Raw genomic sequence first — 25,403 nt, 5'->3', positions numbered from 1 at the left:
TATAAATCGATGCCGATGTCGATAAGTTTAGTATCTGCTTGAACGGGCACACATACGTAATGGGAAATCGTAATCTCTTTATTTCGACCCCGATAATTCAGTTTTCAATATCAAATTTGCTGATTTCGACAATTTTCACGTTTTTGCACACAAAAAAACTGCATCCGCACCAATCCAAAATGGGAAATGGACCAACTTGCAAATGCATTCCGTTCCAATTCATATATTTTATTTGAGATAATGCAATTAAAAATCTGTCAGCGAACAAAGTGTTCGCTTGGATGCATAAATTTCTCGTTTAATACCCGCAACCAGGTGGCGAGTGCGCCACGGCGAGATGATTCGCCATCTCTCCGTCCCATGTACAAAAGTGAGATGGCAAACGAGTGTAATTGAATATTTAGTTTTGTATTGAGTCGAAATCCGATAAATAATTTTTTCCATCGGCAGATTGTGCTGATTTGCACACAAACCCACACATACACAGTGGCCAGGTCGATGAAAACCTATAAATTCCGAAGCTATGATGGTGAAAATTGGCGATAATAAGGATGCACAGGATATTACACAACAGCGCAAATATTCACTCTATCCCATTCTTTGCATCCGCACCACATTCACTCTCCCAACGCTGTCTCAATCTTTTCTAAAAACAATTTCCTCAGTCACTTATATTCAAAGAGGTCGTACTTTGTGTGAGCAATGTACGAAACTAATTTCACAAAGTCGATTTTCATCGCCAAGCTATAGGATTACTTTTTCACTATTTCATCCCGTTCCAATTATTCTTTTCTAATGTATTCTCTCATTTCTATTGCATTCTTTACATCTTTGTGCTGACGCTCATGACGACACATTTACGGATAAAAACTATAACAACGACAACGAAAACGACGGCGATGACTGCAACGACGTGAACTGCATACACACATACAATACGAAAACGAACGAAACAAAAAAAAATACCCGTACACACATACTAAATCAACACTTACTTGTGTCTAACGTGATGAATCACTTCAACTCGCTGATGTTTCCTTATTTTGTTGGTGTGCGTAATTCAGGTGGAATTGGAGAATTGGGTGAATAGCATTCATAATGCTTGTGCAGCTGCATTCGCACGTCATCGTGGCAAAACCGGAACACTCCATTTGTTACAAGAGGAGATCTATCGTTTGGAAAGGGCCATTGAATCGGTAAGCTTTTAAATTCGTTTCAACTTGATTTGAAAACTCGGCAGGCAGCACTATATGGTGCAGCACTTGCTCTCTTTTTATAAATACATTTGCGTCTCTGTTTCTATCATTTGCTCTTTTGTTACAAAATCATCAGTTGTGTGCTTTTATTTCATTATATATATATATATATATATATATATATATTTATATATTCCATTTTTACGTCTTTGCGTGTTGGGATCGGCAATGGCACTTGTTCTCGCTGGTTTTAATAAAACACAGTTTTACTCTAACAACATCGGCTACATTTGTAATTAAAAAATTTACGAACTTTTACTATCAACTATATCGTCAACTATTCACACGCTTTTCGAGCTCGAATTGTGGGCTATCGCAAAATGATCAAGCTTCAAATTAAGGAAAGTTCAATTTACCACTTCAAATTCCTTGACATCCAGTCGACTTATCATAAGACAGGTGCATGAGTGCACTAGAGAAATTTCGACAACGATTCGGTCGTTTATTATTTTAGCTCAAAGCTAACTCGATTGCATGACTACGATGGCAACAACGACGGACTCGTCTCTTTAGTGGCTTATCCGATGCTAACGGGCAAAAGTTTACGATATGAGTGCAGAATAAAAGTCAAAAAGAATGATTGCACATTTCATAAAAATTTAGCAGCGCTAGCAATAGCAGCTGTGTACACAGCACGGAAGAGAACCGAAAGAGACGGGGTGGGATTTGGTGTTCCCGATCAAATGAGAAAAGATCAAAATCAATTCAAGAAAAGATGTTTAAAATTTGTGTTTTACAATGATGAGAACCGATCCCATGACACCTATAGATCGTTTACACAACGATGATTCTATTGTGTGCCATTTTTCTTCATATTTGATTTGAACTCTTTGTTGGCGTTGCTGCTGCTATTGTTTTGTTTCTTTTCTTTTTCTTAATGGCACCATTGATATTGCACGTGGTGTGATGATGAGTCTGTTTCTATTGGCGCTACTGCTACTGCTGCTCTTGCCAGAGTTCTTTACAAATTTTAAGTGCACTCCACTTTTTCATCACATTATATAACTCCTGATAACAGACGGTGCACGTGTTACAGCGAACAATGTGGTTCCTCTTGTGTTTGAGCTGTGCCATTTAATCTATGGGAAGGCGATGTTTGAAGATTGCTTTTTTACCATCGTTGTTCCGTTTTTTTCCCCTATTTTTCATTTAGTTTTTTTTTCTTCTTTTCGATTATTTTTTCTGCTGTTGCCTCCTCACTTTAAAAGTGCATTTTTGTTCTCGATCCGAACAAACATAAAGGAGCTACTTCAATATGTTATAGAAAAAAAATACAAATTTATGCTTGTTTTCCACACACACACACACGGTTCAATCGTTGTTGGCATACACAACAGCATCCATTCAGTCTGGCCCTGGCTATACCTTTGGTCGGCCTGTGATATAATGGCCCAAGCTATTTTAATCGATTTGCCGAGTGTAACAAAGGAAATTTGATTAAATAGAAAATTCGGGTGTGTTGGTAACAAAATATGACCAGAAAAATTTATGGTATTTCCATTCGAACCGTTTTCATCAGCCAGATGCACGGAATTTTTTGGGGAGCTAATTCAGTTGGTTGGCAATAACAGCTCTCGATGTTTAATTTAGAAATTATGCTAAATTATTTGTGTCTACGGTTTGTTTGCGCATATTCTTCAAATATTTCGTCATTGGATTCGATTCGCATGCATGAACACATATAAAAAGATTTTGAAAGCCCAAAAAATGTTGGAATTCAGAAGCCACAACAATGCCTCGAAGCCGCGGTTCTGTTATACACAACAAAATATTCTAATGCATAGACAAACCAGGTGTTGTCTATTGTCTCACCAAGATTTTTTTTTTGCACCCGTTGTTTGTTTTTTTTTTTTTTTTTTTTTCATTTTCGGTTTGCTTTCTCCCGCGAGCGCCATAAACATATGACTTTCAAAATTTATAATTAAATAAGAGAAGGAGAGCAAAACAAATTTAATTAGGACAGAATGGTATAATTGTCTACAGAGTTAAATACAGTTGAATGGAGATTAATTTTCGGTGTGTGTTTGTGTGCAAGAAGCGTCGCAATTCGATTTTCAGACATGCCAACGCACGGCGCGCATGCACACATACCCAGTGAATTAATGAATATAGACATTTTTCAGTAAATATACGCTTTAAAAGTCATGCACAAAATGAGATACCAAGAATTCAAATAAATCACTGACTGCGTTCTGCTGCCACCACTTCCTCTTCCTCTTCTTCTCCCTTTTTTCCTCGGGATTTAATTCGTTTGTCGGGATGTAAAACGCATTCTAAAAAGCATTGAACAATCGTATATGACATGATGAATGCCGTGCTCAACCACATTTTCCGTTGTGCAAACAACATTTTGCGTACATTTTGTTATCATGGTTCATGGAGTGTTCAAATGCGTTCAGGACTGTACGTATTGCTTGTTCATTAAATTGAAACTTCTATAAAATATATACCACTCGTCGGCATAATCAAATTACGTCAAAACCAAAACCAGCAAATAAATTTATCGCACGCAGTCATTCATTCATATGAGATTTGCAGAAAATTATTTAGAAATAAAAGAGAAAAAAAAATGTGACTGTGGTTCGTCACATTAAACAAACTAAATCAATTAACTAACCATTTTCTTTTAAGTCTAAGAAAAAATTGAAAATTGCATCTCTCACATGGTAAAAATCGGAATAAATCAACACATTCGGTAGTGTTATGAAATCAGCTCATAATGGTCCGCTTCACTCCACCCACACTTTGCAAATGCTGATAATAATTAACCCAAGCCACAGTTTTTTTTATTACAAAGTTTTGGTTTCAGGCAAATATTTAAATCGTATCTGTAGGGATCATTCATCGATATGCAACCACGTTGAATGTAGATATTTGATTTATTCTATGAGAGGAAAAAAATTTATGGTGAAAAATGAAAAAAAAAACGGAGAGAGAGAGACACACACATTTCACAATTGAAATTAATTAAAATAAAATTGCAACAGTTCGACAGACGCCGTAACCAATTCAAAAACGAAAAATTGTAAATATTTCGCCGAAATATATTGATTCAGTGTGTCAGAGATATAAATATAAACAACAACAACATTAGTAATGGTAGCATCCCTCTCTATCGCTTTCTATCTTTTTCTTTCTCTCTCTCTCTCTCTCTCTCTCTCTCTCTCTCTCTCACACACATACATTGTTTAATTGCAGTGGTTAACCTGCACTCAATTGAACAGAATAGACTTTTTGTTTGTTTACTTGCAATTACAGCAAACACGTTATACATCGTTTGATTGTGATTTTGATCATTTGGCCCAATTATTAAATCGACGATTTGTGTTTACGATAACCGCGACAAAATGGATCTACATCTCCCCCTCTCTATGTTTTTTTTCATGGCTTTTTTCTGGCTTCGTCTCTTACGCTAAATTAATTCGCAGTGCGAAATTATATTCGCCGACGAAATAAATTATGAAACCATAAATGGCAGAAAATTCAAATTTTCATAGTCGACACACACACACACACACACTATCAGCCGAGCATCGTTAACCGAAAAATGTTTATGTATGTAAATATCTGATCATGCCAGATATGCATCTACAACATGCCATATATTAAAATTCAAAATCAGAACTCGTAACAATTTATCAAATTATGTTCGTGTTGCTTCTTCGGTTTTCCTTTTTCTGGTGCAAAAATTCGCGCAATTGAAGCATGTATACTCATAGAAAGAGAGACCAAGAGAGATAAAGAGAAAGTGGAAGAAAGATAGATAGTGTGAGAAATGGCACAAAGGAAAAGCACTAAAGATGAAACATAAATGAAGACGTAGTACAGCGCGGTTGCGGCAAAATATTTCAAAATAGTAAAATATTCCAGTTTCAGCAAACGCGTTCATAGTCGAAAAATGAAAGCAATAAAAGGAAATATGAAATAAAGCCAAACAGTAAAATTTATTGTAATTGTCGATAAACATAATTTATGGATCCGATATCGATTCAGAGAGAACCAAGCGTATTTTTCGTTCGCACAAATGTTTTGCTTTAACACCAGCATTTTCAACGAAGAAGAGGGAAAAAAACGGTTACAATAACAACAACCACTTCTAAAAGCTCTATTGAATTTATAAAAGCTACAAAACAAATAGAAATGGGCTAATTCGTTTTTGGTTTCTTTTTTTTTACGTGTAAAAAAAGATCGAATTTCTGACGCTGCAATATAGATGAGCACTGACGCCGTTGGTGCGATGAAATGCTGCGAACACGATGCAGACCGAAAAAAACACAACCACTAGCTATAAGCGTAAAAAATACACATTATCTATGTGGTAAATTGCATAAAAACATCTATTTATCTGGTCTGAGTATCAAAACATTATGTATCGTAATCATTGTAGAAACAATCGATTTCCGTCACATAAACGCATACACACACACACACACACACACACATTTTCTCCCTATCTCGTTTAACATACAGAGTATCGAGAAAGCAGCACATACAAATGATATACATCGGCACAAATCTTTGGTAGACAGGACAAAATACAACCATACACTATATTGGCATCAGTATTTTCGATAATTTTCACTGTGTCAGCGCAAATTAATTTAATAAAATTAAACCAAATGCAATTATTTATTGCAAATCTGAAGCTACAGCTACGATTGACGATAAATTAAGTATGTACAGTAGGGTGTTTTCGGCATCGTTTAATCAAAAAATGGTTACTCTCATTCGATAGATCTCAGAATTCTGAGTCGATTGATAATATTTTTGTCGCGGATGGACTTGTGATGACACTTCCCGAAGCTGAAAACAAAAAAAGTTTTATTCTGAATTTCCATAGTAACCTGTGACAACCAGATTTGATTTGGAATTTGAAAACAAAAATTTGACAAGAAAACATAAAATTGAATCTAGTTGTCACACGTTACTATAGAAATTCAGAATAATACTGTTTTTGTTTTTAGATTCGGGAAGTGTCGCCACAAGTCCATCCGCGACAAAAATGTTATCAATCGACTCAGAATTCTGAGATCTATCGAATGAGAGTTACCATTTTTCGATTGAACGATGCCGAAAACACCCTAATGTACAGTTGCACTCACACAATGCATACAAATACACAGACTGAGCAATCTTCGTTGCATTTAGCTTTCTTAAAATGCACAATAAATAATCTAGAGAAAGTGACAAGAACAAAAAATTGCATTATTAAAGCGATGAACAAGATCTATGTGCTGTTGTGAGAGATAAACGATTGAAAATGGTTGGACTAACGTATAGAATTGTACGAAATGTGACAACAAGATTCGTTCACTCACAATCAAAATGATAATTTTATGTAATTTATGTGCATATGGCCCAATTATATAATGACACAATTTCCATACATATACACATGGACTCGCACCAATTTAAATCTGCACACAGAGACATGATGTGTCAGTAATTAAAGTGAATTTGGAAATCATAATTGATAAATGGTAAATGTAGCGTAGCAAAAAAAACAGATGACCTACAACTTTTTAATGAGCCTATCGTTGTCGACCGGGTGAATCGTTGTACGAAAGACTGAAAAAAGAACAAATTGAGAAACCGAATCAATTTTTGAGAAGACAAAAAGAATGCAAAAAAGGAAGCGAAACCAATAGACATCCACTTCGATTGGAAGAAGAAATATTAAAGCTCATAGCAGAAACTATATTTCATATGGTGAGCCTTAGATTTAAAAATGAAACATTTCGTATGCATTAAAATGGACATTCAAAGGCAAATTCGAAATTTGATTGGCAACGACACTAACGCAGTGAAGAGACTTGACGAAGACGAAGTGTGTGTGAGTCTGTGTGTTTGTGGAAAAATGGTGAATCTAACAGTTGCCCACTTGAAAGACCGAATCCACACATGTCACATTTCACATTTAATGTTGATGAAAGAGCATCGCATTCATCTTATTATTTGTGAGTAAGTGACTGTGTGCATGAATGAAACATGTTATGCTCTCTGGCATTGTGTACTAGACAATTCAGACGATGGCACACTGTACTGACTGATAAGTATGCTGATTGCATAAAATGGAATCGAAACGAATCGAATCTAATCGAAGCAATCCCGAACGGAAGGGGGGCCAATAGAATGGGCGACGAAAACAACAACAACAACAGTGGCGACGATGATGATGATGATGACGACAATGATGCTCACTCAGTAGTTTAGATCCACATTTCTATATTGGTTTGTTGTTACTATTTCGTTGTGCGTTCTTCTTTTGGACATTTGTATTCCATTTGTTTCTGCCGTCGCCGTCATTGATTTCTCTCGGTCATACTATTTGGTCAAAAACATCTGCAAGCGCGTGTGTCTCTATACATATTTAATATAGTTTTTTTTTGTTCGTTGCCTTGATTGTTTTCGTTCAGCTTCATTTTCGTATCGCTTGTTTGGTGGCCGAATCACTGATATTTAGGGTCGAACTATTTTTCATGCATGTATCCCTTTCAACTGTTTACCCGTGCGTTTTTTGTGTTTCGTGCGCAAATGCGCGCACCCAATTGGATGTTGATGTTAGGAAAACAAAGCGCCAGAATAAAGTGAAAAAAAGAGAGAGAGAAAGAGAGAGAGAGAGAAAAAATAAAATGTTTTACCATGTAAAACGAACTTTTCCGCACATTTTCGGTAGAATGTAAAATATAGATCACTTGGATGGAATGTTGCAATTGTTAAGTGATGTTACCATAACCATGAAGGACCCGGATGGTATTTATGTTCATCTTCGTTCCAAGACCTTTCATATGATACCCATATTGACTATACTTATGTAGAAATGGTATGAAGTCCATCATGGTCATCATGATGGACGGATATAGTGTCCATGTCCACGCCCTTTTTAAAACGTTTCATATGACACCCATATGACATATGTCAACTATTTATATAAAAAAATGCCATTAAGTGGTGTTAACATAACCGTGATGGACCGGGATGGTGTTCATGTTCATCTCCGTTCAAAGACCTTTCATATGATACCTATATTGACTATACTATGTAAAAATGGTATGAAGTCCATCGTGGTCGACCATCGTGTTATAACACCATTTAACATCACTGTAAAAACAGTAAAAAAAAAATAAAAAGTTTGAAAAAAAATTCAAAAAAAAAATAGAAAAAATGTCAATCATGGTCGGCCATCGTGTTATAAATCATTTAACACGGATTAACATGATAAAATCGTGTTAAAACAAATCAAAAATCCGTTCTATGATAACAAGAAAACATTTGTTTTTCAAAACCGAGAAGTCCATCCGAGAAGTCCAATTTGGCCCAACTTTTGATACATCCAAGGTATTTACTAATAGTGACTCCTGGCCAAATTTGAGCGAAATCGCTTGAGCGGTTCGAAAGTTATCGTGGACACAACCAAAAATCGTAGTTTTTGGGCCATCATGGTCGGCCATCGTGTAACCATTTAACACTGCCTAATATTATAAAACTATGTGGAAACGATACAACAATCCACTCTAGGTTGATGAAAAAAGAATTTTTTTTTCGACATAATCCAAGGGGGGACCCTTGGGTGATTTTCTATGATGTCCCAAAAGTACCAGATGAACTGGTCCAATTTGGCCCAACTTTTGATACATCCAAGATATTTACTAATTGTGACTCCTGGCCAAATTTGAGCGAAATCGCTTGAGCGGTTCGAAAGTTATCGTGGACACAACAAAAATTAGCACACTTTTTATCACGTCGATTGCTATACTTTTCTCACACACTTCGTGTGCGGAAAAGTAAAAAGAATTCTAGAAGCACACCGAACATAATTCGAACGTAAAACGTATGTCGTTATTTTCCAACTGAGAGAGAATGAGAGAGATATGGGAAAAATAAAGAAACCATAAAGCGAAAGATAAATATGTGCAATGTTTCCTATACCTTTTTACTATGACCGATGATAAAATACTCGACAATCAGTCGAGAGCAAGAGATAGAGCGAACAAAAAATGAAAACAATAAAATCCGCATACACACGCAAACACACTAACATACAGTCGAACAAACAACAATTCATGTCAAGTTGAAGTGGTGCTTGGTTTGTTTCAATCGCTTCAGTGTGATCGTTCGCAGCTGCTGAAATGGCAGTGGAAAAACACAAACCGAAAAGAAATGGATTGAATTTGAACATGAATGTTATTATTATCTCCGTTTCTCCTTTCGTTCGTTTTTATTTTCTTTTGTTCTGTTGCTGTTGTTTGGTATATCGCATTTGTCGTTTGTGTTGGAAAGCTCTGATACGTTAATACAGTGAATGTATATGATAGAGATGGGAAGTGAGGAAGAGAGTGTGCATTGCCCATTACACGAAACCCCATTCACTCGAGGTTGATCATCAATTCGATATTTTCTATCTGACAAAAGAATCATATGAAATGTTTCCTCCGTGAAATGGCGTCCCATCTCTATAATCTGGATTGACATTCGCTCAATTTTTCGAGTATATCTCCCCTTTACTCGTTGCCCTTTGATACGAACGTGGCCTCTAACTAGATGCATACACATACATACACACAAACATATTCGTTGATTCTAAATCAATAGAAAATTGCTCATTGTTAAGTGCATTGCAAAAATGTTATCCATGCCAAGTGAAACATTCACGGCTGAAAGACGTGCTTAGTTTTACTGAAAAGTTATTGCTTGCGTGCAAATTTCTTACTACCGTTGCATGTCTGCCATAAAGCTTTTGTGTGTATAACTCTTTTCTTCTCTCATAGTGCAGATTTTGGTGTAAAATGTATGAATTGTTGACTGGTTAGATGGCACACTCATACATATACCGAGAGAGCGTTAGATTGAGATAGAGATAAAATAAACGAACTCGAATATTTAAAAAAAAAAACCCCTCCCGAACTTTGTACACGTGCATGTGTGCGTCTGTAGTATTATCTAATTGAACCCTCCCTGAAACATTTAAACTTTTTTTCCACCGTCAACATTTTGGTCACGTCCAAAGTTTCATGCGTTTCATATAAATGATGAAAAACTGTCACTGCCATACCGTGGCATGGCCAAGCACTAACTCACGTCGTCGTCATAGACAATGGTCAGAACTTACACACACCACCATCACCATCACCATCAGCACCACCAATGATCCAAAGCATACTAGCGAAAATATGCAATGCAGTGTGTGGCACAGTCGGTGTCGAAATTCTGTGTATCTTTTCGAAATTAATTGAAATACTTATGAGCCATTATTTTAACTGGGAAGTTTTGTGCATTGGCAGTGTGACCATAGTTATCGTTGTTGTCGTTGGTTTGAAAAAGTTGCTATCATCATTCCAGTCCAATACGCCGCTTTGTATAGATAGCCCCTGTTAATTAGATAATTAAGTAATTCCAACTTTTATGGTATCATGATGGTGCATTTAATTGGACAAGAGACGATGACGCCGAGGGATATGAATTTTATCATTTTGTCAAATGAATCTGCACTAATTAAATACATTTGCCAATAATAAGCAACTCAGTGCACTTCCGAATAAGTTTTTGTCCGTCGTTTGGGAGTGTGTGTGTGCCTGTGAGCTGTTTTTATTTTCGTATGTTACATTATTCATTTGACAGACTTTATGACACATAATCAATGTTGCAATTTCGTATGAGGCAAACACCACACATCATTTCTGGTGCTGGGACTCAGTAGTGCAAACATGCATGAGCTTTTGAATGATGACAAGCACAAAGAACTGGAATGCGTCATCACCAAAACTCCGCATTTAAACATGGCAAAACCTCAGAAGCAAACGTAATCAAAATATGAATGACGTTCGGTTTTGGAATTATATTATTCAAATGTTATATGTGTTGTTGATGTTAAATCAACTCGTTCAAAAAGCTCTTGAGCTGTAGCTCAACTGTTGTGCTAACAGTTATTCGCGATATATTTTGTATAAGTACGAATACATAAACAAAGGATACATACACATCTTTTTACAGTTATTATTTTGTATAAGATTTTGTTGTTTCATTCCATCGTGTCAGATCGTTTTTTGTTGGGCAGAGTAAAATGTCTAAGCAGAAAATAGTCGCATCAAGCACACGCGTCGATAACAATTCTGTGAATTTCAAAAGCATCAACGTATGAATAAATACACACAAGCCAAACGTAGATAATAAAAAATCATCGACAAAAGTCCACGGAGTGAATGAAGAAAAGAGAGAGAGAGAGAGAGAATTTCGAGTGGAAGTCTTTTATATGGGCACAAAGAAAAGGAAAGAACGGAACGGAAGAACGCAATGTGAGAAAAGCGATTGGCATAGCATTTTGACTTGGGCGCGCGATTGTGAGTGTTCATTTTATGGATACTTGGATTGGCAATATAAACGAGTGTATTTTTAATGCATACGCTGGATTATGGAATCAAAGAGAGAAAAAAAAAACTTCTCGGTTTTTATTGTAATGCCAAAAGTTTTGTTCATATCCTGTTTATTTCTTCATTGTTTCATTTCACTTTCGCTTTCATTGTCTCTCTCTCGCTCGCTCCATCATATTCTCTGTGTATATGTGTTTTGGTTCTACTTTTAAATTCAGCCTCAAGTGTCAATAATTATTACATCTTACATTTTTTTACACGTGACGCATTTTCTTTAATTTTTTTCCTCTCCACCCAAACCGTTTGTGCTTTATTTTTACAATATTCACGCAATATGTGAAGTGTGCTACAAACTTTTGAATCACACAAATGTGACATTCTATACAAAGTTATGGGCAACAAGTTCTCAAGCTGTCGATAATACAAATGCCAATATTGGACGCGTTTTTTCGGGTACAAATCCCTCACTCTGACTGATAAAATGAGCGAGAGCGGGAGTAGCAGAGAATGAAAAGTGACTTTTGATAAAATCACATTTGCAGTAAAACGAAAATAATAAAATAGAGAACGAAAATAACAAAAAAAAAACAACAGCAACAAAAACCATACACATCCAAAAAAAATCCAGCTCCATTTTTAGACCCAATATATATAATATTGGTGGAAAGAACCAAATATAGGGATTTCATGTGTAGACGAGTGGCAAATTATCTTCTGTTTACTGTGTAAATATTCGTTTTGTATTTTTTCAATGTGTGCGCACAAACAGTGAATAACAAACAATGTGCTAGAATTATCATCAGCAATGCGCAACAATGTGCAATTTTAATATGTTTTTTTTTCCACTGGTAGCCCGAATGTGCGAACGATCATAGGCGGGAGATGGGATGGTAGATTAATGGGGTCGCGGTATTTTCACAAGCGGAAAATTGGCGGGAGCCCTATAATTTATTATTGTCAAAAACAATACATAATTAAAATTTTATACATAAAATCCAATTCAAGACATTCAATGCCTCATTAAAACTGAAAACAAACGATTCTTGAATCTGAAAATGCGAATCAACAACAAACAACAGAAGCGAGACGGAATCAAACATAAAGTCAACGTCGAGTAGATTTCGTTCTTTTGTCGGTTTTTCCTCACTCGTTTTCTTCTTACTATGCCACTGCGCTGCTACTGCTACTTTTCGTTTTCTTGTTTATTGTGTATAAGCTCCATTTCCTCCATGTTTGTGGATGAGTGAGTAAGTGAGTGAGTGAGTGTGCGTGTGATTGCAGAGCCTACACTTAGACCGGCCTATTTTCTTTTCCAACAACGCGACCGAAGGATAGAGAAGCGAGAGAGCATGCATTTTGTATTTCCTTTTGTTTATTTCGTAGCAAAATACTGAGCATTAAAACGGACAAAAATCATTTTTTATTTCACCGAGAGTTGACTGTTTTTATGCCCATCACATACATTAATAATAATAAGATTGAAGGATATATTTTATATACATATATAAGATCCAGAGCCAAAGTCATCTGCAGCCTATTTCACCAAATGTTTTCATGAAAAATTTTCATGAGATTTTCTTCTCAAGTTTTTTTGGTGAAACAAATGTATCTAAATGTAGCAATGAGAAAATCTCAATAGAAACGTGAAAATATTCTCATTTTTTTGACATTATTCTGAGCGAAAATTTTAAATTTTCATTTATTTTTGAGCCAACCATGATGTGATCTCACATTTTGTGGAAAAATCTCGAAATTTCAAGTTGGCGCTCAAAATAATGTCAAAAAAATGAGAATATTTTCACGTTTCTATTGAGATTTTCTCATTGCTACATTTAGATATATTTGTTTGACCAAAAAAACTTGAGGAGAAATTCTCATGAAAACATTTGGTGAAATAGGCTACTGGATGTCCATTGTGTAAAATACAATTTTTTTTTCATTTTGATTTTGTTACAATTGTTGGCCGAGTTTTTACCACTCGTTTTGAGCTTAAATGTGCATGCACATGAAAATTGAATAATTTCTACAATAACGGAAACTCACGCCATGCGACACTCTGGTGCTCCCTTGCAAATCTGGCTATTTTTAGAGCGACAACGAACACACAATCTAACGAAAAACTTCGCGACAACAAACAAAGAGAAAGAAAAGGGGGAAAAAGCAAGAAGAAAGAACACAAACTATATGGAAATAAATATTATATTTACAAAATGCATTGAAAAATCTTACTAACCTCATTTTCGTTTTGTATGATTGCCATTGTGTGTTATATAGTTTTTGCATTTTGCAATAACAATAACAACGGCGCAACCTATGCATAACACTAACAAAACAAAGTAAAATACGAATTTGCGATGAGCTCATTCAATGAAGTTTATTTCAATTCGTTTACGTCGTTAGACGCACTCATGAACGCGACTGAATGAACTCATCAACAATGTTCTGTGATGAAAAACAATTTTTTTACTTATAAAATTGATGTTTATCACCTGCTACGCTCTCACAAAAATCAATTTTGCACATTCGTGACATTTTTATTCTTTTCGTCTACTTTATTAACAAATATAAAAAAGATGCAATAGTTTGCAGTAAACATTGAACGATCTGAGTCACAACTTTTGACACTTGTTTCGCAGCGCTAGCAGTGAGCTGTCAGACGCTTATATGCAGTACCTGTGAACAACGGCAACATCGCGTGCTTTCTTTTACTTCATCTCACACTCATCTTGTTTGGTTTGGTTCATTGTATCCAACGAAAAATCGGTAAATGCGCGAGAAACGCTCATGTTGCATCCCTTTGCCAGGGAAAATATAAACCATCGCATTTTTTTATGAACAAGCAAAAAAAAAATATTTATATATATTTAATTGTTAAGGCCGGAAGAATTCGGCAGAGCACTTTACGACCAACAAAAAAGCCCATTAAATTTGTGAGCTGTTTTTCAAACTCTTCTCTCGTTTTCTATACGCCTCTCTCTTTCTCTATCACCCGCACGCTTTTCATTTCGATTTGAAGGACTGTTAGCAAACAATGAGCAAAACTGGTGTGCGATTTAAAACTCCAGAATTTCATTATAATTCAGTTGTTGTAAAATCCTTGTTATTTGGAGTATGCGAGAGCGAGAAAATGGAGCCACCGACAAGCGACCCATTTTAATTTGGAACGATTGGACTTTCTTATATCTTTTTATGAAAAAAAAATGAAGTTATACCTATTGTAAGACAACTACAAATTGCCCAACACTCAACTTGACTTGTTGGCCATTACTCACTTTTCATTAAATTTCTCCTCTTACTATCCCTTTAAATCTCCAACATGATGATATGCCAGTTTTCGAGTCGAAATTAACGATATTTTACCATTGGATTTCTAACATTTTCCTTTTGTTTTCCGTTATTTCCATCTGCAGGATCACAAACTGAAGAATATGGCTGAATTGCAACAGAGTGTCGTTACCGACCAGGATACGCGGCATCAAATACAAACGCAAATTCTTACGTGGGAAGAGAACTTGGAGCGTCTGCATTGTGAGCAATTCCGCTTACGTTGCTACATGGCATCGTTACAAGGTGGCGAACTGCCAAACCCCAAGGTATGTGCAAAGTCTCTTTTAACATTGGCTTTTTTCTTTCCACTTTTTCGTTTTGGTTAAAATCGTCGAAATTGAACTTCGACAGCAGCCTAAAGTCTGTTTATAGTTAACTTAACATTTGCGCGTAATTTTACCAAAGCATGGAATCCGTATTGTCGTCTTAGCCGGCATCTTTGAACCAAAACCGACCGAGTTAGTCGAACGGAGTTAGAGTTTTGCATGTCACCCATGTGTGACACACACTGGAAAATAGAAACTTGGACGAAGACCGAGCGGCTTTTCAGCTTTATGTAGGATATGCGATATTGATTTTGTTGAGGTCGCTTTCGTCATGGTGAATACATAAATCATTTTGCAAAGTTGCCCGCATTCATTTCTCCTTCTTCTTCGACATAATAATCAGTGTGCACTGTACATATATGTATGTATGTATGTATGTATGAACTGTGCAATGTTTAATTTTGTTCGCCGAACAACGATTCTAATAGAGTGTGTTAGCAATTGAAACGAATGAATATTGAAAAGAGTTTAGATACAACGATGACTTACGCAAAATATAACAGAAAAAAATGGAAATATTCTTTTTCCCTCTTTGCCATTCATTGTATTCATAGTAGAGAGATAGAGTCATGTTGGCGACATTTTCAAGTTGAATTGCAGCCAACTCGAAAGCGCTTGCCTCTCAATAGATTGAAATGTCAGCTGAAAATTGTGTATGTGTGATTTTGTGTGTGGCCCTGGCCATACAATAGCGCCTGGCTTTATATATACAAACATATACACCACACTGAACATGATTTCATCAATTTATCATTGCATTCGTTGTACATTTTTACTTGGTGAACAAAAAACTGAAATATATGAATATGTATTCAGATTACCGAAATAAATTTCAATTGAAATACGAATTCGTGTGTAAAAGTTTGAAATCGATTTCCATCATCATGCAAATTATCCCATGATATTTTTTTCTAGTGCTCAAGCGATATATTTTTTTTGTTCTCGTTGCTGCTACGAATGTTGTGGTCAACGTCAGTTTTTTTCTACCCACAAACGGAACTAGGGGAATATCACGCTTAAATTATTCCAAACATTTCAAGAAAATTCAATTTATCTCTAAAGGTACTATTTCCTAGCGGCCGATTTTCGTCGCCGATTCAAGAGGGTTATTCGGAATTTCGGGTATAACTTCTGAGCCACTGAACGGATTTTAAATTTTTTTATATTTTCTGAGAGGTGTAATCTTCATCTTTCTAAAAATGTATATTATTTTAAAATTTGTCAAGTGTTTCGACAAATATAGCAAAAATACTTGAATCGGCGGAAAATCGGCGGCCGATCTTGACCAATTTTCAGCATATTTGCTATGTTTGTCGAACCACTTGACAAATTTTAAAATAATATACATTTTTAGAAAGATGAAGATTACACCTCTCAGAAAATATAAAAAAATTTAAAATCCGTTCAGTGGCTCAGAAGTTATACCCAAAATTCCGAATAACCCTCTTGAATCGGCGACGAAAATCGGCCGCTAGGAAATAGTACCTTAAGAACCTTTCGGATGAAATATGGTGGATATTTGTGAATACGGCGGACAATTGTGGATTTTTGTGATTATGAATGATATTTAAATGTATTTTTTCGGATTTAATGCAAAAAATCTCAAATATCTCCAAAATCCACAAAAATCTGATTTATTTATTCGAAATATTCGAAAATATGTCATACAATTGATGTTTATTTCAAATATCTCAAATATTTCACAAGATTCAGGAGCGTGATATTCCCCTAGAAACGGAACTCACTATATCTTTTAATATGTTGAAAGCACATATCCGTCTGTGTCTATTCGTCACGTTATACTATGTAGTTTACAGCCATTTTTTTTAAATGGACCTAAAAATCGACATTTTTTCATACTTGATTTTTTTTGTCACATCATTCACTGAAAATATTCCTTCCAATTATAAAATATTCGGAGAAAAACAAGAGAAAAGTAAAAAAAAAATCATGTTTTTTGCTCTGGCATGAATGGCAAAAAAGTGATGTATCGGATTTTCTTTGCTAGCAAAATGTACACGTACCAATATGATAGAGAATGAGTCGAATATGTATATATATATATAAGGAGAAGTAATAAAATCCATATTATATTTATAACCCATGAGAAATGAGGTGCGAAAAATGTAATACATCTATTATCACATAAAATGGGGCTCGTTTATTTTATTCCAATTTGATTTTCATTTTTCGCCATTTTTCATACCCGTTCCCATCTTCGTATCTTTTTTTTTGTCAATCGATGCATCAAGATTCAAATAACTGTAGCCGTACGAGCTCTTATTTATTTATTTTTTCAGCTGCACACAACTGATTGAACTGCTGTTGCCAATAGATTGAATGTCGGTGGCAGAAAATGAAATGAGATCTGAATATTCTTGGGGTATATGTCGATGGGAATGTCGACGAATAAATAATGAGATTTGCACTTTATCTGGGCTGTTTCAAGGAAGAAAACTGGGAAAAAAATCGAACCCCAAACAATTTTGACAAGTTTCGAAGCAGCGACAGTGGCAGAAGACACATTTTTATCTACTAATTTATGATTACGATTGTATACGATTATACATATCGGTGCTGGTGGTGGTGGTGGCGGTGGCAACGAGAATTTATCGCTCCATTGCACAGAAGTGATACATAAGAATAATATACACAGTAAGAAGATACATAAGAAAATTTCCGCTGGAGCCCAAAAACTTTCCGAATTCCACCGATTCAATTTAAACGGGAAAACCAATTGCTGTCAATGATGGTTACGTCGTGTATAATCTTTGCCGTTTTCAGCTACACCACACACGTACACCAACCGCCAGCGTTTTTTTTCTTCTCTTTTTCTCTCCTCCTAGTCTCTTCTTCTTCTTCTTCTTCTTCTTCTTCTGCTACTTCGTCTTTGGCATAATCGTCGAAGTTGTGTTATCAAATTCAAATTTAGTTTTCAGCAGGCACTTTGTTCGCTCTTTTTTTGGACTTTGTTATGCGCATATATTATATAGATGTTGGTATGCTACTTAGCAGGAGATGTCAGTCGTATGGAGATCGCCGACTTTCCATACAATGTGCTCATTCAGTGTTGCTTGGCATCAGTGTTACAATTTATTTGGGTTTTCGTGTTCCTTTTTAACATTACATTTCGTCGCACTCCTTCTCCCCTTGCTTCTGTTATTTTTCTTTCACGAATTGAGCTTTCATTGACTTTTCTTTGTTCGGAGCCAACACACAAGATACCGCACATGTGTCTCTCTCTGTGTGTGTGTTCGTATATATTCCGGCGGCGAGAGCGAGAAAAGGAGAGATGATGGCTTATGTTAAACGAATTAACTCTTCTGGAAATGATATGTAGTGTACTTGTGCTACTTACTAATGTTTTAGATTGTTTTCGTGAATAACTTTATTCATACTTTTCAATCATGAATTCGTGTCTCTCGCTCACTCTCTTTCTCATTCTTTCCATTTCATTTTTTTCTTTCCACCTCCAAAAAAAATGAAGAAAAAAATATCGACTGTTTGCTTACTCTCTTAGATGGAGAAGCACTGGTGTTGACAAGCAAATGATGAAGTTTACACAGAATTTGTCAATTCGTTAACTACATCAAAAATCATCTTTCATGCTTGAGAAAAGCTTCAACCATGTGAATGTACGTGCATTGGTGCAGAAGAGAGCGGCAATGGTCGAGAAAACGGAAAAAGAGAGCGAAAGAGATAGACGGAGTAAATGCATCAATCAAACATCTTAATGCGGTAGTCAAGCATCAAATGTATCCATTAATAATAGATGTCTGCATTTTCAATTTAATTTTCGTCTACAAATTATGAGCCCGTAAAATTGATTCTGTGTCGCCGAACATCTCTTGTCCCAAGCCTCAGCCAAAAAAAAATGGTAATAGTACACCCGGTTGAAATATGGTACAACAACCCTGAATTCGGTATCGAAATACACTTTTTATATCTCTCTCTCTCTCTCTCTCTCTCTCTCTCTCTCTGTGTGTGTGTGTATGTAGTTCACATAGTGAATGTGTTGTTAGTTTGAATTTCAAGTCATTTGAAATCGAGAATTTTGATAAAACAAAATCCACTGCGAAAACCATTTGGGAATAAATCCTTCCACTTTTGTCCTAAGTCTGGCCGGATTTCCGTGAAATTCGTTCGATCCATCCATCCGAACATTGGAAGTTTTCGGTGGGTTAACCCGCTTTATACTGAATTAATTTTTACAAACGTATACACAGCATATGGGACAGCATTAAAGTAAGCATTTTTTCGGTGAAATGTAAACAAGCCCTTTTATATGTGACACCGAACAACCAAAGACCACACCATGTGTTATATGCAATGTTAAAATACGATATGTGCCTTTATGTTGCTGCGGCCGCTTGTTTACCTATTTTACTTTCTTTTTTTGTTACAACATCCGAACATTGTATAAAAAGACGAAGTCGACAAGACAGTACAACCCATTTGTTAGGAAACTATGGTCCATTATTGATAAACAAAGAAAAACGACAATGAAAATATCATCTGATGGCAAGCAATCGCATTAGGAGCGTTCACCACCAAACTTTTCCATTTGTATTTCTATTTATGTAACATAAACACAACCTACTGTCAAATTCATATATACTATTTATATAAATATGTATACGTATCAAGGCTTGTGAATCTTTCTCATCTTCTTTGTCAATAAAGCTCTCGCTCTCTCCCTCTCTCTCTCTCTCTCTCTCGTTCCCTCGCGTTTTTACTGTGTTTTCTTTTGCTTTCCCACGCCACATGACATTTGACCCCTCAAATAATCGAACGAGCGCACATTCATCCAATATTTTACGGACATTTAACTTTTTGGGATAGCATAATCCGAACGGCAGCTGACTATACAACGATATTTTTCTAGAGATTATTGGTTGGAAACAATATTAAATATGCTTCCATTAAATAATTCATTTGTCTTCGAACGACGAGATACAGAGTGAGATAGAGAGATAGTGAGAGAGAGAGAGAGAGAGAGAGAGTGAAAAAAGGCGGCAAACCAATGAACGAAGTGAGCTCTTCGACTTGATCAACGTAAATGTATTGAATTAAGTCATTGGAATAATTGCAACAGTATTACGTGCCATACATCGTAACGCTGTGCATGCGATTGATGTGTCTGGCTATAATGTAAAGAGAAAGAAAAAAAAATGAAGCAATAACGATGCAAGACCATTTCCCAATATTTTCATTTTTTTCCATTTCGTTTTTCTCTCATTCTTCACACACTCCAACCTGATCCACATTTGCTTTCTCTTGATGTGCGAGAGTAATTTTGTTAATTATAAAATTTGCCATCGTTCGTATTCAATCGCATCCAATTTCGACTTATCGATGTTTGGCATTGTTATTGCTGTTGATGTGAAGAACAAGTCTTCTGGAGCGCTCATTCCCTCTATATCCCACCGACCGTCCCCGTTCACTTTTAGTTCAATTTATTTATTGATGGTGGACACATGCTTGTGTGTTTGTTGATCGCAGTTGTATTTGTGCTGAAAGCGGAAGTACATACGCATCGAAATAAAAAAATGGGCCATCCCATTGAGTGTGCAAATCTATTACACAATCTTGTTGTTAAACGATATTATCAACTCCATTCATCACACGCTCACTCTGGCATTGTGTGGATTTGTATATGGTATGTTGAAAATGGCACACCAAATTATATCCGAGTGTCAATTGAAATGACACCATGCCATAGGCCAAGCTTCTTCATCGGGTATTTGCAATATATGATTAAATGGATAAAACAATATAATTCATATTGGTGAATTATTGCTCGATAATATCGAGTCGCATTTAGCGTGGTCCGAGTGTTCTCATTTCATCAGCTAAGAACCAAGTCGGATGGTATCCCCGGTAAAACACCGACGTTTTTTGACCGACTCATTCAGTTATATACATTTTTTTCGTCCCATTTTATCCTCTTTCAACGGTCAAATTGGAAAAATGCGATTTTTTTTCTTCTTCATCATCTAATGTATGACCATGGGAATTATGTTATCGTATTGTACAGTACGAGCCATTTTATGTCTACCAAATGGAATTTTTGTTCGAACAAAGTGATTTGTCAAATGTCAATATCGAATTCGGTAGACATTCGGCCTTTGCGAACAAAAAAAAGGGCCGTATTTATTCAGATCGGACACAATATCGAAATAAATCGAATCGCCTCTGCATGACGCCACAAATTGAAACGGAAAACCATTTGCGAAAAAAGATTCATTTGATTCTTTTCGCTAAAGGCAGAATGGCAGGCAGTTTTTTTTTTCGGCGGGTGTGTACATGTGTGCCAATACCGTATACTTTTGACTACAAGCTATTAATTCAATGTTGGGAATTTAAATTGCGAAACTTGATCAGACCTCTCGTCCATTGTGGAGATAAGTTAGACCGTTTTTTGTCCCAAAATGCAGCTGCACGATAAATTTTCCATACAATGCCTTAATCAAGTTCTCCTCTGGATATGTACCGTCACATAATTTCGTTTTTATTAACCACTTATTTATTTGTCTTTTTCGCTCTCTCGACCTGCACATTATTATACATATTTCACTCTCTTTCTTCTCTTCTATTTTCAGTCTTTGCTTACTCATGTGTCTAGACCAACCAAAAATACATTAAATAAATTAGGCGTATTTACCGTGTCATCGTTCCATGCATTCATTTGTGCACGTTCGCCATCGCTATTGAACAACTTACTCGCCGGACGTGGAGCAACAAAACGACGACCACCGCTACTATCACGATCGAATAGTGGATCCAGCCGACGTTCCATGCAGGTAATTTCATCTCATACACAAAAACACATCGTATTTATTTTACGTATGGTATAGAGTATATACAGCAGTCGATACGTGTTCATGTCTCATTTGCTTTGAAACAACGAACGCATCAAATTGCATTACAATGCATTGAAGATTCACATTTTGAAGTTTGCTCAGTTCTACCCCTCCAAAAAGTATAGAGCAAACACTTTGATCATACCGAGTGTGCTAACAACATCCAAAAATTTCGTTTGGGGTCCGATGTTTTTGGACCAAAGCATTTTATATATATATAGATTAAGTACACCATACGAAACGAACCAAAACTATGTTTTTGTATTTGAATGAATCTTGAAAAGAGAGAGAGAGTGAGAGAGAGAGAGAGGGAGAGGGAGAACGAAAAAAAACAACGCACAAAAAAACTCACTTCTATTTTATCGAAAACAATGAAAACAAGTGTGCAAATTTTTGAAAGAGCTAACGCTGAGTGCTCAAAGTAAGAACCAGAAGGGGCGGACATCACGTCATTGTGGTGTTTGTAAATCTTCAGCATCGCATAATTCCCACCGAAAATACTGCATTCATTTGAGCGGGAAAATTGCTTCGTTTGTGATTCATTTGTTCTTTTGTTTGCTTTTTCGCGTACAACCGAAGTACTCCATAGAAAGTATAGAAAATATGGATTTTCTCTCTCTCTCTCTCTCTCTCTCTCTCTCTCTCTATCTATCTTTTTTCCTCACACATAAACACACTGGCCCTCAATATTCAGCACAATGGCTGTGTGTACTTTATTTTGGCTTTTGTTTTGGTTGTCCGAATTGCGAATGTCAAAATAACAGCGCTCTTGTATTTGGTAGGTGTGACCAGTGTGAATTCTCAAAAGGATAGCAATGTGCCAAACCGAATTTCTTTTTGCTATGGTGTAAAACCTTTTTTCTCTAGCATACACAATCTCTCTCTCTCTTTCTCTCTCTTTCTCTCTCTCTCTCTCTCTCTGTGTATGTAAGTTTCGGCACGGCATAAAGCCATTTAAGCGATGCAACTCGTTCGGGTATTCAAGCATTTGTTAAAAATAGGCCATGAATGGACTGAATGGTTCCAAAGAACTCACTATTTGGCGAAATGAATTGTGCATGATGAGAGTGGGGTGGTGGAGAGCAGGCGTATTAGTGTTTTGTATGTGTTACGTATGTGATTAAATTTGCTGGTTAGCATTTGTTTGTTGGTTCGTTTGCCATTAGAACGTACAATCATTCAAAATTCGCTCGTTTAGCTTAAGCTTGTTCGTTGAAACAATTAAATTCAGTCTAATTATTGCTTTTGTTTCATGCATTTGGCATTTGAATATTTTATCCAATTGTTGTGTGCAATGAACGAAATGATGGAAGCGCTGTACGTTTGAGATATATAGCAGAGAGAGAGAGAGACAAAAAGCGAATAGGGCTGAAAACGAGAAATACAGCTTAAACCAGTATTTGGAGCTTTAAGAAGAAGAAAAAACATATCGATTGTAATTTAGATTTGTTTGTTTGTGTTTGTTGTAAAATACTATTGAAAAAAATTCACTCTTGTCCACAGATGAACTCCCGCGATGATCCGGATAAAACCTACAAAGTCGCCCTACCCGACAACAACTATGCGACGGTCTACTTACGCGACGCAATGTCCGTCGAAGAATTCCTAGCGAACGCGTGTGCTCGCAAGAATCTCAATCCGATGGAGCATTTTGTGCGAGTGAAGAAACGACGTGATATGGAAGATCACAACTACTTTGTGCCACATCGAAACGATTTAATTGAAACCTATGTAAGTACCCCGTGTAACACCTACGCTGTCGCCTTGAGCAGTGATGAGACCATTTTAGCTGCTTTAACACTTTCCCGCACATTATCCAATGTGTGAATGACGCGCGCACTTACTTTTTGTTGAAAGCCCATCGTTATTTTGGTTGAAACGAAAAGTTGTTAATTTGGCATTTCAAATACGACCGTACGTCGTCTATGTAATTCCAAAGAAAATTGGAAAATTAACAAGCTATTGCACGCGCAATGATTTCCGTCTATTCCTTACATATTTTCCACACGCACAAATTGAGTTCGTTCATTTTCCGATTCGCGCAATGAATTCATTTTAATATTCACCATTTAATTGTGTGATTTTCAAAGTATTCGGCTCCCATTATGGGATTTATACTATATTTTATTATAGAGAAAAAGTATTAAAAGGCTCCGAAGTATGAGTATAAAAAGGATACGTACGAGCACGTAAAATAGTATGGCCGTTATAATTTCATTTTAAGTGAATTGAATGTGTGTGTGTGTGTGTACGGTGTATGACGCGCGCGAAAATCGTCATCAAGCCGATCGTCAGTTGGGAATGTCTGGTAATTTATTCAGTGCCATGTGGAAATGGACTCAACACTCTCGACTAAATTGAAAACGAGATACAAATGATAGCGAAATGCTTAAAGCCGCATTGAATATTCATGTCAATAATTTGCACGACCAACCAATGTCAAATGCATGAAAAGCGTGATACGGAAGGAATTAACAGCAAAAACGATACGCGCTCGTCGACTCTTCAAACCATCTCAATGTGAAACGTCAAATGATGGCCTTTTATTTGCTGAAGACTTGACAACTACATAGTACTAACATCTTTCGCAGACACACAAACAGCTCAAGTACACTTCACTGCACATCGTTCGCAAATAAAAATTATTACATCAACACATCAGACACACACAATTAACAGTAAAGAAATCATCTACATCCCTCACTTTTGCGCTTTGCAAAGACGGTAAAAGAAATCCGTAGCTCAAGTTGAAATCGCAATTTGCACGCAGAAACAAAAATTTAAACTCGATGAGCAGCATCAATGATGATGTTAAAATGCATCGTAACTCAAGCAATTTTCGAATTCGCAGTTTTTGTTTAACAAGTTTTTTCCTACTTTTTCTTCTCTCAACCTTGCGAAACACAATAAAATTGCGAGGAATACATCGCCGCAGCAAGTTCACAAAATGTCAGTCAAATGCACAGTTGACGCCGATCATGAGCAGAGTCAATAGCTGAAGTAGGAAAAACTAAATCGATAGGAGCAAAAATCTTTTTAAAAGTGAATGTCATTTATTCGCCAGAGCAATTTATGCGCATTTTTTCACTCAAGTTTTTCTACAGTTATTGTCGCCATGCAACGGCAGATCACCATCGATCATTTTTACCATGTCGTGCCCAATTTTTCCGTTGCCTCCACATAAATGGGTAGAGAACTGGTTTTCAATACATTGATTCGATAAAGAGAGAGAGAGAGAGAGAGAGAGAGAGAGAGAGAGAGAGA

At 36.3% G+C, this 25,403-nt stretch overlaps 1 protein-coding gene across 1 annotated transcript in view; it reads left to right on the top strand.

Annotated features, from left to right (window-relative positions):
* LOC129579269 (protein still life, isoform SIF type 1) overlaps window positions 1–25,403 on the top strand; it is a gene marked incomplete in the record, with an annotated part of 112,309 nt that overhangs the window by 57,097 nt on the left and 29,809 nt on the right. Inside the window, 4 exon segments of the mRNA XM_055469165.1 lie at window positions 1,065–1,196; window positions 15,034–15,216; window positions 21,879–22,079; window positions 23,643–23,870. Coding sequence (XP_055325140.1) covers window positions 1,065–1,196; window positions 15,034–15,216; window positions 21,879–22,079; window positions 23,643–23,870 — 744 coding nt within the window.

Source organism: Sitodiplosis mosellana, unplaced genomic scaffold, assembly GCF_009176505.1.
Source record: "Sitodiplosis mosellana isolate CC-2019 unplaced genomic scaffold, AAFC_SMos_1.0 Smas_scaffold_6226, whole genome shotgun sequence".
Taxonomy (NCBI): Eukaryota; Metazoa; Arthropoda; class Insecta; order Diptera; family Cecidomyiidae; genus Sitodiplosis; species Sitodiplosis mosellana.
This window is presented reverse-complemented; position numbering and strand designations above follow the sequence as displayed.